The 15,508-nt window shown below is 45.4% G+C and overlaps 1 protein-coding gene across 4 annotated transcripts in view; it reads left to right on the top strand.

Annotated features, from left to right (window-relative positions):
* The window catches only part of Lrch (Leucine-rich-repeats and calponin homology domain protein), a 246,742-nt gene that overhangs the window by 179,559 nt on the left and 51,675 nt on the right, over window positions 1–15,508 (top strand). For all 4 annotated transcript variants that reach the window (XM_075682826.1, XM_075682824.1, XM_075682823.1 and 1 more), the window contains one exon: window positions 3,780–3,857. In XM_075682826.1, coding sequence (XP_075538941.1) covers window positions 3,780–3,857 — 78 coding nt within the window. The remainder of the gene's footprint in view (window positions 1–3,779; window positions 3,858–15,508) is intronic.

The raw sequence follows: 15,508 nt of genomic DNA, 5'->3' as shown, positions 1-15,508 counted from the left end.
AGAAAAAACAGGTTTGTTTTGCCCTCAGAAATGTATTCAGGTACAGAGTAAAAAAAATACCCGATGGAGATCTGATAAGCAGTTCCCAAGAAATGGCTGGTGCAACCAGCCACACCAGGCAATAAATTAAAGTTGAGAAAATGGCCCTCGAAAGTCGCGTACACATTTTCAGGCCTAAAATGACCTTGCAGAATAGCTATAAGTGTCTTTGCACACTTTTTTCCGCTGCTGCTTCTTCTCCTGGCTTCATTTTCTGGTCTAGTCTATGTGCAGGCTGCCATCACCAAGGCTGATACACTCAGGACACCAAGCGCGCTTGCAAGGATGCATTCTTGTAATGATGGTGCAGTAGATAAGTTGCTGGGGGTGTCAACGTGATCGTTACCTTGTACCGATAGAACAAAAGCTGTGTTGTTGAAAGAGTTGACGTAATTGTTGTTGGCAGCCTACTTCGCTATGAAATGCTTGTGCATGCCGAACCACAGACCAAACACAAGTAGCTTTGCTCCACGCATCATGTCCAACGATGCAACGATCAGGCAGGCTGCATGAAACTTTTCAAGTATAAGGCACAACAAGAGATCGTAAAGATGGTGAAGACCTGAGAAAGTGCGGTGAGCAATCGCAACACGAACGAAAAGTGTAGCGGAGCCAACAAAGACAAGCAGCAACGAAGCAAGCAAACAGTTGTGGCAGGTGACGCACGAGAAGGGAGCGGGGGGTCTGTTGAAGGAGGCCACCGCGCACGCGGAGCAGCCAGTGGCAGCCACATTGCCCCACTTGCTTGAGGAGCACGCACATTATCCAGTCGCAGCTTGTGGGATTCTCACCCGTGCTCTTGGGACAAAGAAACGACAACACAGTAGTGCAAATCACAAGGGCATTTATTGCACCTTTCATAGATCAATGCCTGCTAGCCGAGTTGCTATCCACGAAACATGCCGATGGGTGCGCGACAAATCTAGAAGTCCAACCCACCGCGACCGGATAGCAAGCGAATATGTTCGCCCCATGCTGGATCCCAACTCCTGGTCGTTCGCGCGTACGGTCACGCGAACGGTGGCGCGTTTGTATGAGGCCTCACGAGACGGTCTCGCAGAAGCATGGATCGGCGCACGCACGGAACGTCCGCGCCGCTTGACGACCTTGAACTAGAGGATGCGCCTTGTCCTCCCGCGCCCAAGCAACCCCGCCGGTAGGCAGCGTTAGCAGCGCAACACTCGCGCCATCTCTCGTACTGCGACTCAACCAGACCGTTTGCCGCGGGCATCACTCAGGCCACGCGGCGACGGCGGAATGCAGGAGACAGGAGTTATGCAGGAAAACAACGTATCAGGGGATGCGTGAGAGTCGCGCATCCCCACAAGCTTCACATTCGAGATGTGGGGAACTCGAATCCCCCCCCCCCCCCCGCCCAATCACAAGTGAATCACGCTTAGGCCACACCACTGTCACTGGTGCCAAAGGCAGCAAGAAAAAGTGCAGGAATTCGCAAACAAAACAAGGCCAAGATGGCACTGGTTGGTTAGATGGCATGGGAATGGCACTCACTCGAATTTCGGTTTTCTTCCAGCGCTTACTTGCCGCTGCTGCTGCTCAGTATATATTTGACTTGAAGTAGTTTTATGATGAATTAGGTGCGATTAATTACAGAAAAGGTAGTTTATGACATATACAGCCCAAATATGTGGTTTTAAATTTAAGGGGGGGGGGGGTTCTGCAGTTTAAAACTTTTTTTTTAAGTCTTGATCGATTTTGATAAAACTTGCAGGGTTAATGTATTTCAGTGTGCTAGTTCTAAATATGCATTCAACTTTCTTGCAAAAGCAGGTCGCTTTCCAGAAATGGAAGAAATTCAGCTTTATTGCATAATTTGCTTGTAGGCGAGCTATCTAACAAACTATACTGGCATAATAAATGTCGACACATGAAAATGATGTGGAACTAACAAAAAGTGCAAATAAGCAAGTATGGTGTTCTAACCCAATTTTATATCAAATGAGAACCTTACAAGCTTCAGTAAGTGAAATCCGTCTAACTGCTAAAAAAGGAGTCATTTTTCAGAAATGTTCTAATAAGTGCAACAATGTTATTTCGCTCATTTGCACTCCACACAGCTTCGCCCTTCTGGCAAAAAATAATTGCAGTGATAGCACAAGTAGAAGCAGAGATAGCGCACACCCAATACACCATTATCATCAAAATTGTTGTTTTGAGAAAACAACGAAAAACATTTGCCAACTGATATATTGAAATAAAGTTTGAAAAAACGGCACCAAAGTCCATCAGTAGGCACTAGGTATAATTCACGGACATTTGGCCGTTGCCGGTCGATGACATAGCATGCACTGCGAGCACGTTCACTTCAAAAGGACTACACGTTTTCGGGCCCTACCCGCGAGCTCCGTCCCGACAACTTCACCGCATATTTCGCAAACCACAGTGAGTTTAGTAGCGAGACAGTAAGCCTGATCGCTCCACACCAGCTACATAGAACCACCACAAGTAATACACGAGGAAACGTCGAGAAGATTGTTCACTGCTGCAAGTCCGATGACAATGCACGGAGTAGCGGGTCTCGTGAACGAGGCTGTTGCACTATCGGTGGTCGGATCTTCAACAAAATACCGAATCTTTCACCCCGTGGCCGTCGTAGATGCAATCTTGTCGAGCGTAAGTTTCTCATGTGCTCTTATCCACTTCATCTTCAATTACAACAGCCGTGTTCAATTCTTACGTGAGCGTAACCGGTGTGTGGATATGCGTGATCTGGCAAAGCAGTTAGGTGTCGATGTTCGGCAGTTCTACGACTTCATCGGCGACGTGCCAGGTATCCTGTGCCGACTGCGACAACGGGATCACTTTTGGAAGTATATCGCGTCTCTTACGCCTCTGTCCGTAACGATTCACGGAACGAAACTTTGTCGGACCTCCAGCATATCCAGCGTCGCAGTCATGAGACTAAGACAAAATGGCGGCTGTTTTTGTCATTTGAGCCACGAGTGGTTTGCGCGCTCGTGGTCCTTGGAACCAATCATGACTTGCCATCGTGGTCACATGCTCAAACTGACCGATTATAGCGTGCGCCACGAATTTCTTTTTCTGTTTTTTTTTCTTTTTTTTCTTTTTTTTTTTTTGACGGCAGGGCCGGCGTTATTGCTGATCGACGAATAAGAAAGCCATAAACGTGAGCTTTCGAATGATACCAAAATGGCCCTGGCAGAGCGCGTAATTATCAAGTTATGCGCGATGAAAATCAGGCACAATTTGTCCCCAATATAAAGGGCAACGCTTGCAGATTCGCTTCTTTAGATCACGATAACGGAAGAACTACACTGTATTTTGTAACCAAATTTCGTAGATAGGCGCGGAAATGCGTCAGGAATGTGGAAAATAAAAATTGAAAATTCGAATTTTGGGGCCAATTTTCGGTCTCAAAGACCCGGGTCCCCCCCTTAATATAGGACTTAATAATGGCGTGATGACTGCAGTGTTCATCGTGATGGTTTAGCTCACATAATGATGAAGCCTCATTGTCTAGGCAATCAGAGGCCTTGCTTTTTGTTGTAAAGTGAACAATTCTCCTTAGATTCACAGTTGGAAAGCAAGTTCAGAAGCACAAAGAGTAATTGTGAGTGAATCTTCCAGTGTGCCATCAGCAGGAAAGGTTTGTCATGAAAAGCTGCATGGCTCTCCACATCATGTTTGTCAAGGGCAGTCTCCTGACGAGAGTTGACAGCTGTTCCTGACACCCGGTATGCTCCCTCTTGTCCTTGCAGCCCAAGCTCACTCTGGCCAAGTGTCGACGCAATGTGGAAAACTTCCTCAGTGCTTGCCGCCAGCTAGGAGTGCCTGAGGTCAGTGAAGGCTGTGTCTCCTCCCATTCATCTCGCCTCAAATTAGATTGGTACGATGGGACCTGCAATGTGGCACTGCTTGCTCTGCAGCACACCACACGTGCATGGCATTATTGAGCAGAAGCTTCCACGCATGGTTCAAGGTGATAAAGAGCTTTTTAGTCTATTGTGTAAGCCTCTAGGTGACTCTTACATTTAGAGTTGTGCGCATGGAAAAAAAAAATCATTCTGTTGCACGAACAGTATTTTTTCCTAGGCCTTTTTGTTGCCAGCTGCAGTGATGCACAACTGCTTGCTTTTGTCTTAAACCATGTTTTGGCATTAATCATTTGTTTCAAGGCTATCGGAGCAGCACCTCAGAACTTTGATGCATTTGAATTAACCTCACACGGTATTATTTCGACCTGTGTATGACAGAATTTGAAACAAACAAGGAGACAAGAACATGTGTTCAATTCAAAATACAGAAGAACCCCTTCTAATATGTTTAGAACATAATACCCTGAAAACATTTTGTCAGAGCTCGCACTCTTGTGCCAAACTTTGCCGAACGGGATTTCCTGCACCACCCTGATAAAAAAGCACTATTTTGCACTAAGGTGCTCAAAAATTAGCAGTTGTGTAATATGCATGTGGCTGCAATGGTCTGCAGGCACACACAGCACGCATGTCTAAAGCGGCTTAATAAATCAAACTTCCCGTTGTCTATACGTCCCAACCAATAATTCAACCTCGATGGAGACCGCCAAGAAATCTGAATAATCAGGAGTCACAAATATCCAAATTCGCCAGAAAACAACTGACGTTATTCTGCAAGTGGCTAAAAAAGTGCCAACATTGAAACTCTTGACGGTACATGTTGTAAGATTCATACTTGTTTGCTCCAAATAATTCCAATATTCTGAATGCTGGAACTTGAATCGATGTGAATACTGAACAGCATAGTATTTGATCGAATACAGGATGTCCTCGTTGATGTGATCCTGTTACGTGCAGTTTCCCGGCACCAGCGTTCGCGATCAAGAACAGAAAAAGTTAATCAGCACATTTACGCTTCTTTTTTTTACTGGTTGATACAGGCTCAGAAAACCACCTTTCGTCACTAACGTTCGTTACATGAGCAAACTGCGATCGCATGATATGTTTTTCGGCCGCTAGATCCTGTATAAACAAGAAAAGGCATGAGGAGTATGTGATCAAGTACAGTAGCCGCCCGCCACAGCAACTTCCCTGCAGAATGTCACATGACATACAGGGTTGTCCCAAGCCTGTCCCAAGCCTGTACGTCATGACAAGCCTGTACAAAATGGATAAAAAGTCGTTTGAAGCACTATGTGTTCCAAAATGAATGGTTGAAGTCATGGCATTCTTAATTTTTTTGTTTGCCACATGGCCTTTTTTATGTCTCATTTTCTTATGAGGTGACTGTACAACAGGCATCTAGACTGAAAGAGTTGAATCACTAATTCTGAAAAGTCACACTCGAAAAGCAAGGATGTCACACCCTGAACTGCGCTTCAAAGGACATAGAAAAAAAAATAGCAGAATTTAAATACAGTGAAACCTTGTTAAACCGTAGTTGGCCGGAGCTCGGAAAAAGTATGTACTTAATGGTAGTACTATTTAACCGAAATAGCATGACATCGCCCACTTACCTGTCGAAAACGGAACTCAGAGAGAGTGCGATGAAAAGGGAAAAAAACATGCAGTATTTATTCACTTCGCGCGACAAAAGTGTTATTTTCGTTTGATGCCGCGGTGGCCTAGCACGACGACAGCGGCCTCAAACTTACTGAAGCTGCGGGCCAGCTTTTCAGCCAGCCCCCTCTTCTCGGCAAACACTCGCATGGCAGATTCCTCGTTGGCGTTAACGTATTCTCCGTGCACGTGCGCAGTAGTGCTGCAGAAGTCCCGGGGGCGCATTTTCGTTGCTGGGTGCCGGAGTTTTGAATACTTTTCGTTTGGAATAGAGTTACGTTATCGCGCCCCTGTTCTCGTCGCGACGATTGCATTCATGAGGCTGACGTAACGCGTAGCTTCTGCCACTGTCGGGCCTGAATCGCCCGTGCTGTCGCTTTCCGTGTCGTCCTTATCACTGTCGCTAGGCGACACTTCGGCAACAACAGAGGCAACGATGGCGAAAAGTCGAACCTCGTAGCCGACATGTCTTCGCGTCCACAGCAGCGCTGCCGAGCAACTTCTTCGCATTCCAAATGCCACACACCGTAGTCAACAGCAGATCCTTGTTGCGTGCCAGCGCCGACTTCTCCATGTCACGTTCTATAGCACGGACGATGTCTAATTTTTCTTCTATGCTGAGCACCCGGCGTCTTTTTTATCCGAGCTTCGAAATGACGCGTGTCCTCGCTTGCACGACGCCATAACGCTCTCTGCCACGGCGTCGAAATGATGTTGATGTTGATGTGGCTTCACGCGCAAACGCACAGGGCGCTTGGAGGCCGTTGTTCCGATCTCTGAGACTTGTTTTGCCAGGCCACCCGATGTAGACGACGCACCGCCGTGTTTGCGCGACGAAAAGTTGAAACGCTACATTTTAACCAATGCGTACGTAATAAGCTGGTACGGTTTATGCGTATACAAAACACATTATGTTCAATGGCCGCTGAGTCGGGGATTTGACTTTACTACTTTTAAACCTAAACTACTGTTTAAGCGGGTACGGTTTAACGAGGTTTTACTGTAGTCCTAGTAGTCGCAGAGAAATGAGCAGGACAAGCTAAGCAGGAGGCAAGAAAAACAGTTATGAAAAAACGGCTTGCAAAGTTGTACTTTAGATTTTATTTTATCAAAAGGCACTAGGGCTGTAGTCATTGATGTCCTATCAAGTGTGGGGTTTTTGAAGTGTTTTGCCTTCAGTCTGAAGTGCTTTGCTTGTCTTTTTCTCCCAAAACATCCTTCTCTTCTGTTCTGTGAAGAGCATTTTGGCCAGGTTGCAGACGAAATGTTGCACAATATCCCACAAAAGCACAGCGGTCTAAGAATTGTATTTGCATTCTATCCTGTTGTCGGCTGTCTCTTGTGGAGCAGGGAGGCTTAGCCCTTAGCATTACTCACATAATGTCCCTATCGCATTCAATGGTATGTTTTCGTCTTTTTGTAGCATTGACCAGATGACTAAACGAAGGCTTTCACCAGCATTTTGAATTATTTTTGCTAGACAATGGCTGAGGATCTGCACATTAGAAAGGCACTGGTGCACGGTGTTGCAATGCCAGTTAGTGGAACCTCCGTTTACTTCTGGCGGCATTATTTCTGGGTAGCAGGGCCTTTTCGGCCGGCCGCAGGCGTCTGAGAGACCATTGAGACGGGGTAGGGGTGAGACGATTACAAGTGTGAAGCTTGCAATGTTTATTTCATCATAATGAAGCAGGGGAAAGAAAGAGACAAGAATATAAAAATTATGGCAGGGGTCATCTTGCAATGACTGTCGAAGGTAATTACGCCAATAGCATTCAAGCAATGTAGCGGGAGACTATTCCCGAAGTGACTTTTAACTTCTGTAATAGTAATTCTGAGAATTTTGTTGCTTCGGCTATATGCCACATACTGCGGTATTGTCCAACCTTGCTTTGGCGCTCATTTGCCGAGATCACCCATGTGCATCGTGGCATGATAACAACTGTGTGACGGCGACGCAATGACATTGGAATGACAAAGAAGGAGTGATATTGATGGGACAGCAACAGCACAACAATGAAATGTGGATTCTTAAATTGTGACTATGGTGTAAAGACAACAGTGTGGCAATGATAGCATGAGAACAATGAGATGACGACCACCAAATGAAAAAGCTGGAATGACGACATTGACACGACCACAGTATCATGGGGACGATGGTGTAACAACGGATGCATGAGAGCATCTGTTTGGTGACGACGCAATGACCACCATGGCATGCCAACGGCAGCATTGTCTTTCTGTACCACACCAATTGTGAATTGTTAGCCCACTAACAATGGTTTTAGACGCCACTTTCAAGACTTTCCGCGCCACTCATGGACACACTGCACCATCGGACATGGAGGAGGAGAACTATACTTTTGTTTTCTAAGCAGTTCTATATTTTCCTGCTAGGCAGTGATTTTTGAATGCGCTTTGAAGTTCCGCGATTGTCAAAGTAGAAAGCAAAAATGGCCGCCTGCTATCAGTGGTTTGAAATGCCGCTTTCTTATATTGAATTCCAATGGCAGATCCAGATCAAGTTTTCTGCTCTGTATGAAGCAATCCTATTCCAATGGCAGAATGGGAGCGTGAGCTGTGTGTTCCAATGGCAGATTGGGACCAGCCGCTGATCCCGGATTGCTCCGTGGAGCAAAAATATTTGCTCTGCCGAAATCGGCAAATTTGACCGGAAGTCCTCGTTACGTATTTTCTTCACCCGCCTCTGCTTCCTGTCACGGTCGCCTGTTTCCGGTCGCGGGCAGCTATGGACAACATGGGAAACGTGGATGCCGCTTCGCGCCGTGCGATTTTGTTCGCGCTCCTAGACAGCTCCAACTCAGACAGTACGATTTCCAAGTCAAGTGATGATTCTTCTGACACAGACAGTGAAACGGGGTGGTGGGTTGTGCTTCCAAGCGCTTGTTCCTCTCTCTATTCTAGCGCCCTCTCACTTGATTTTCCTGTACTAAGTGCCCCCGCGGGAGCGCACGCATTCCCTTTGCAGATATGGTGTGAGCAGATGAGAGCGATCTCAGTCGGAGTGACGCGCTCCGTTCGTGATCCGGCCGAGCGCTCGTGATCTACCATTGGAATTCAACATTAGACCTTCTACACTGCTCATGGACATAGTGCACCATTCGATGTGAAGAACTATATTTTTGTTTTCTAAGCAGTTTGATTTTTTCCTGCCAGGCGGTACTTTTTGAACGTGCTGCGAACTTTTACAATCATCAAAGTAGAAAGCAAAAAAATCTCGTGATTCTGCCGTGTCTGTGGCTGATTTTATCGATGGATTGAGCAGCAGCAAATCTGAGGATGCTGCCTTTTTGTCTGACTTTGACTCTGAGAGTGACAGTGACACAAGCCAGTTGGGAACATTGCCAAACTGTAGTGCTTGCACTTACATTTTTGTAGTGTAATACCTGTTCAATTAAAAATTTTGATTTTTTTAAGAGATAGTGCCCATTAGATGGCAATACATTTTGTGTATCTTATAATTCTTTTGACATATTTTTCTTAGTAGAAACTAGTGTGTCGTTGCAATCTTTGTTCAATTTTATTCCATAATCTTGATTCTGGCAATTTATTTGTTTTTATGACATACATCTCGTTAATAAAGCTATTATTCTTTTCAAGTGCATTCATTCTGGTTTTTGTTTATATATTACATAAAATATTGAGTGCAGTCGTTCCTTCAGAAAAAACAGCTGGCATAACCTACAAAATACACCTATTTTTGCCATGTTAGGGAAAGATTTAACAGGATTATATGACGATAGAATGATGGCTGAATGGTGTTGATGAATTGACGAAGGTGGTATAACGACAACGGGTCGGCACCAATACAATGTAAGTGATGGAAATGGTGAACAGCAATGGCACACAATAACGGTATGACGAGAGCCGTATTTTGAAGTTACGATGACAACGATGTAATGATCGCGACAGCATCACAACTATGGTATGACGAGTGCATCACCATAACTGAATAATGATAAGTATATAATGACAGTGGCGCAATGATGTCTGTATCTTGAAACCTGTATGATGACATTGAAGTGATGACGACGACGTGACGAGAGTCGGATGACGAAGCTGGTTTGACGTTGATGGCACGACTTCGATGGCATGATGACGACGACCTGAAATTGGATGCATGACAGCAACGTTTGACAACGGCATGACAAGGGTGCAGGGTGTCTAGTAACTGGGAAAACCGGTTATTCTCAGGAAATTCGAATAGTCTGGAAATGCTCAGGGAAACTCTGGGAATTTGTGCTTCTATCGGGCAAAATTAGCTGTAATTTTATTGAAAGTGAACAAAAGTAGAGCTAATGCTGGCTCCAGTAACAGAGAAATTGCAACAAATCGTATTTTACGCCATGTCATTGGCTCGAGGGGTTTCCAGAGTACAGTCAACAACCGATATTCGAGACGCCCGATTTTTCTGGCAAGCCCGATAATTTGCACAGCTTTGGTGTATATATATTGTATAACCCCCCCCCCCCTCACACAATACTTCTGCTGGAGCCTGTGAGCTTTTTTGAATAAAATAATGAAGGAATAAGAAAGAACAATGTATGGACATCACTAAGAACTTATGGGCATCATTAAAGAGTGTGCAATAGAAGTCGGTGGTAACTCCGTTAGGCAGGATGCCAGTAAGCTACCGCATGAGACGAAAGATCTGATCAAGAAACGGCAATGTATGAATGCCTCTAACCCTACAGCTAGAATAGTACTAGCAGAACTTTCGAAGTTAATGAACAAGCATAAGACAGCTGACATAAAGAAGTATAATATAGATAGAATAGAACATGCTCTCAGGAACGGAGGAAGCCTAAAAGCAGTGAAGAAGAAACTAGGAATAGGCAAGAATCGGATGTATGCGTTAAGAGACAAAGCCGGCAATATCATTACTAATATGGATGAGATAGTTCAAGTGGCTGAGGAGTTCTATAGAGATTTATACAGTATCAGTGGCACCCACGACGATAATGGAAGAGAGAATAGTCTAGAGGAATTTGAAATCCCACAAGTAGCGCTGGAAGAAGTAAACAAAGCTTTGGGAGCTATGCAAAGGGGGCAGGCAGCTGGGGAGGATCAGGTAACAGCAGATTTGTTGAAGGGTGGTGGGCAGATTGTTCTAGAAAAAATGGCCACACTCTATACGCAATGCCTCATGACTTCGAGTGTACCGGAATCTTGGAAGAACGCTAACATACCGTATTTACTCGCATAAAGATCGCACTTTTCTCTAAAAAAAAATTGGCGCAAATTCAGAGGTGCGATCATTACGTAGGTTAAATTTCCCGGAAAAACAAAAACAAAATTTTTTTCATCTCGAATTTGCTGCGGGTTGACAACAGCTCAACAAATAGGTGGCTACCGCTGTACGTAGTGCGGGGCACCAAAATGAAAATGGCGGCCGGCGGAGCAAGCCGAACGCGCCGAACGAGATTTTTTTTCTTCTCGTGAGTACATTACGTGCATTGAAACAATTTCTTCCGTATCAGTAATGAATAATATCGTTAATATCGGCAAGTTTGCGGCAATAACGTAGCCTTGTCCACTTTGAGGGGACAGAAACAGATGGGCGCGCTTAGCTGCCAGTGACATAGGAACACGTGGTGGGCATGCTGCGGAAACTACGGCATTTGTCTTCATTACTATCCTAATACGGCATGTTTCCGCTAAAAGTGGGCGAATATCTTAGCTGTGTTAAAGCGTAGGCGTATGACTAGGGTACACTTCTAACGTATCAGTGTAAACATGGCTGCTATCGTTGCCGCTCGTAATTTGTTGCGTGCCCACGAGTGCAGACGAGAACAATCGAAAGGCGCCTTTTTGTTGTTGGCCACAACCATTATAAAGCCCACACATAATAAAGGCAAGTTTGGTTGCAGCTGTTTTTTTTTTTGTTGTTGTTGTTGTTGTTTTTTTGTCTTGGAAGTGCGGAAAGTGATGAAAGGGATGAAATGGGGCATCTGCTTAAGAATGTTTGGTGCGTGCAGACCGCTTGGTTTGACTTGAAGAGTCGTTCGTGCAGCATTCGACAGATGGTAAGCACGATCATTATTAGCTAGACTTGGCAGACGACATATCACTGCAGCAAGTTCGGGGTGCGATCATTACATGGGAAATCTAAAATATTGAATTTTGATGACAAAATTTAGGGGTGTGATCATTACGCGAGTGCGATCATTATGCGAGTAAATTCGGTAATCCTAATCCATAAGAAAGGGGTCGCCAAAGACTTGAAAAATTATAAACCGATCAGCTTACTGTCCATTGCCTACAAAGTATTTACTAAGGTCATCGCAAATGGAATCAGGAACACCTTATACTTCTGTCGACCAAAGTACAAGGCAGGATTCCGTAAAGGCTACTCAACAATAGACCACATTCACACTATCAATCAGCTGATAGAGAAATGTGCGGAATATAACCAACCCCTATGTATAGCTTTCATTGATTACGAGAAAGCGTTTGATTCACTCGAAACCTCAGCAGTCATGGAGGCATTACAGAATCAGGGTGTCGACGAGCCGTATGTAAAAATACAGAGAGATATATATAGCGGTTCCACAGCCACCATAGTCCTCCATAAAGAAAGCAACAAAATCCCAACAAAGAAAGGCGTCAGGCAGGGAGATACGATATCTCCAATGCTATTCACAGCGTGTTTACAGGAGGTATTCAGAGACCTGGATTGGGAAGAATTGGGGATAAGAGTTAATGGAGAATACCTTATTAACTTGCGATTCACTGATGATATTGCCTTGCTTAGTATCTCAGGGGACCAATTGCAATGCATGCTCACTGACCTGGAGAGGCAAAGCAGAAAGGTGGGTCTAAAAATTAATCTGCAGAAAACTAAAGTAATGTTTAACAGTCTCGGAAAAGAACAGCAGTTTACGATAGGTACCGAGGCACAGGAAGTAGTAAGGGAATACGTCTACTTAGGGCAGGTAGTGACCGTGGTTCCGTATCATGAGACTGGAATTATCATAGTGGTGGTAACAGCTTTATTTCGTCAACGGAAACAATTTGGTTAACTTTAGTGGGCTTCCAGGGTGCGTGAGGTGGCCGTCCGATCAGTTCCTCGAGTGCCACCTGTTATGGTCGTGAGGCCCTGTCTGTCGGCGACTTCCAAAGCCCAGCTGACGGCCTGCAGTTGAACCGCTGGGTCCGGGCTGGACACCGCATCCTCCCACTCTTGCTCGTTAGATGCCATTTTCTTTTCGGTTTTAGATTGTTGCATTCGAATAAAATGTGTTTTAAATCTGCCTTTGTGACCCCGCAGAGCATACATTCGGGGGTGTAGACTCCTGGGTAGGCCTTAGAGTATATATAGGTGTTGGGGAAGGTGTTAGTTTGTAGCTTCCGCCAGGCCACTTGTTGATGTTTATTAAAGCTTTTGTCCGGCGGCGGGAGCGTCCTTCTGTTGTTTCTGTAATATAATGTGGTCTCGTGGTAGGTGGTCAAGGTCTCTCTGGCCGACCTCAGGACCGGCTCGCCCACTGCCCAGTTGACGAAACCTCGGGCTAAGTTGTGGGCCACCTCGTTCCCAGGATGCGATGCGTGGGCCGGAACCCATATGATTCTAATGGGTCTGGCATTGAAATTTTGCGGTTTTAGGATTTGTTTGGCGGGTTTGTGGACCCTCCCTTTTGTAAAGTTTAGAACAGCTGTCTTCGAGTCGCTGAAAATCGTGTTGGCTTTAGTCCTTATAATGGCTAGGGCGATGGCCGCTTCCACTGCCTCGTGTGCCTTTTTGCTCCGCACAGAGGCGGCTGAGATTGGTTTTAGGTCCATGCCCACGACGCCTATCGAAAAGGCATCGTGATCACACAGCTCTGCAACGTCCGTACAGACTGCCTCCTTATGGTTTGAACATTGCCTGTGGAGGGCTTTGGCTCTCGCCTTCCTCCTTTCTTCGTGGTGTTTGGGATGCATGTTTTTTGGGATTAGATCTATTCTCAGATACTTGTGTGTGTCTCTAGGCATTTGCACGGCATCCAACCCTGTGCATTCTTGCCTGATATCCAAGGTCCTTAGAATGTGTCTTCCCGTGGGTGTTTTTGTTAGCCTGTCATACTGTGCGATTCTGTGCGCCTCGACTAGCTCAGAAAGCGTGTTGTGTATGTCTAACATTAGCAGCCTTTCTGTTTGGGTGTACTTAGGGAGAGGAAGGGCTGCCTTGTACGATTGTCTTATGAGGCATTCAACCTTGTTCTTTTCCGCTGCCTGAAGTTTGAGATAGGGGAGAGAATATACTATACGGCTGAGCACGAAAGCCTGCACTAGCCTCTTCAAATCTGTTTCTTTCATTCCATGGTGTTTGTTAGCTATTCGTCGTATGAGCCTGTTGGTTTGTCCAACGCATGCGACTAGTTTGTTTAGTGTAGTTGTGTTTTTCCCGTTGCTTTGAATGTGCATTCCCAGGATTCTCAAGGTTTGTACTTCTGGAACTTTTTTACCATCAACCCTAACATTCAATTGTGCCGGGGGATCATTTTTCTTAGATCTGTGTCTGATAACTAGGAGTTCGGAATTTTGTGGCGAGCACGTCAGCCCGACTCTCCTGGCGTATCCGGTCACTATATTCGCTTCCGTCTGTAGCGTGCTCTCAATATCACCTTCGCTTCCCCTGACTGTCCAGAGGGTGATGTCGTCTGCGTAGAGTGCCGACGATAAGTTTGGTATGGCGGCAAGAAGCTTGGCCATGGGTACGAGGGTTATGTTGAACAGGAAGGGTGACAGCACTGACCCCTGCGGTGTGCCTTTGCTTACTAATTGTAGTGTATCTGACTTGATGCTTCCGAATGTTATTTGAGCCGTTCTGTCGGTTAGAAAAGCCTTGATGTATGAGTATATTCTCTCCCCTACGTTTAAGTCGGAGAGGGCATTCGTGATGGCATTGTGGGTGACATTATCGAAGGCTTTAGTGAGGTCCAGTGCCATTATTGCTTTAGTGTTGGTGTTATTCGGTGTGTTTATTACCTCTTCCGAAAGCCTGAGCATTATATATTGCGTAAACAGGTTGGGCCGGAAGCCTATCATCGTGTGCGGAAAGAGATTGTGCTTGTCCATGTGGTCTTGTAATCTAGATAGCGCCACGTGCTCCAATAGCTTCCCTAAGCATGACGTTAGTGATATGGGTCTGAGGTTGCTTAGTTCGAGTTTCTTGCCTGGCTTGGGTATGAGAGTTACCTTGGCGTGTTTCCACATCTCTGGTAGCCACCCATACTTCCAGCACTTGTTAGTGTACTCCGTAATCCCTTGAATAGAGTCCTCGTCTAGATTTCTTAGTATTTTGTTCGTTACCCCATCCGCTCCTGGAGCAGAGGATGTCCTAAGTTTCTGCATGGCCGCCTTTACCTCTGCTACCATTATGTTTTCGTCAAGTTCAGGGTTGGGGTTGCCGCTGTAGTTGGGAAGCATCAGGTTTTTCGTTGTGCATAGGTATCGGTTTTGTAATTTCGTTATCATTTCTTCGTCATTAAGTGGGCTTGCATGAATTATGCATGCTACGTCTTTCTGGTGAGCGGCTCTGCTGTTTTCTGGGTCTAAAAGATGTCTCAGAAGATGCCATGTGTCTTTGAGCCCCAATTTTCCGCTCATTTGATCACATGTTTGTCCCATTGTTGTTTAACTAAGTTTTGAGAATGACTTTCGATTTCTCTTTCTAGTCTGGCTGTTCTAATTCTAAGTTTTCTGTTGTGTTTTTGTTTCATCCATCTTTTTTGTAAGCTATTATGTGCCTGCCACATGTGTAATAACCTGCTATCAGCGGCTTTGTTTTCGGCTGCTATCTCTATCATCTTGGTGGTGTGCTCTGCGTCTTTCAATAGTTTGTGAATCCATTCATTTAGGTTTTCAATCTTCCTGCCATCTGCGTTACCCTGTCTCCTTTCTCTGAATTTATCCCAGACTACCACTTGTGTCACCCCTCTTCTTTCCTT

This window comes from Dermacentor variabilis, chromosome 2, assembly GCF_050947875.1.
Source record: "Dermacentor variabilis isolate Ectoservices chromosome 2, ASM5094787v1, whole genome shotgun sequence".
NCBI classification, from domain to species: domain Eukaryota; kingdom Metazoa; phylum Arthropoda; class Arachnida; order Ixodida; family Ixodidae; genus Dermacentor; species Dermacentor variabilis.
Note: the sequence above shows the minus strand (reverse complement) of the source record. Positions and strands in the feature narration are given on the sequence as shown.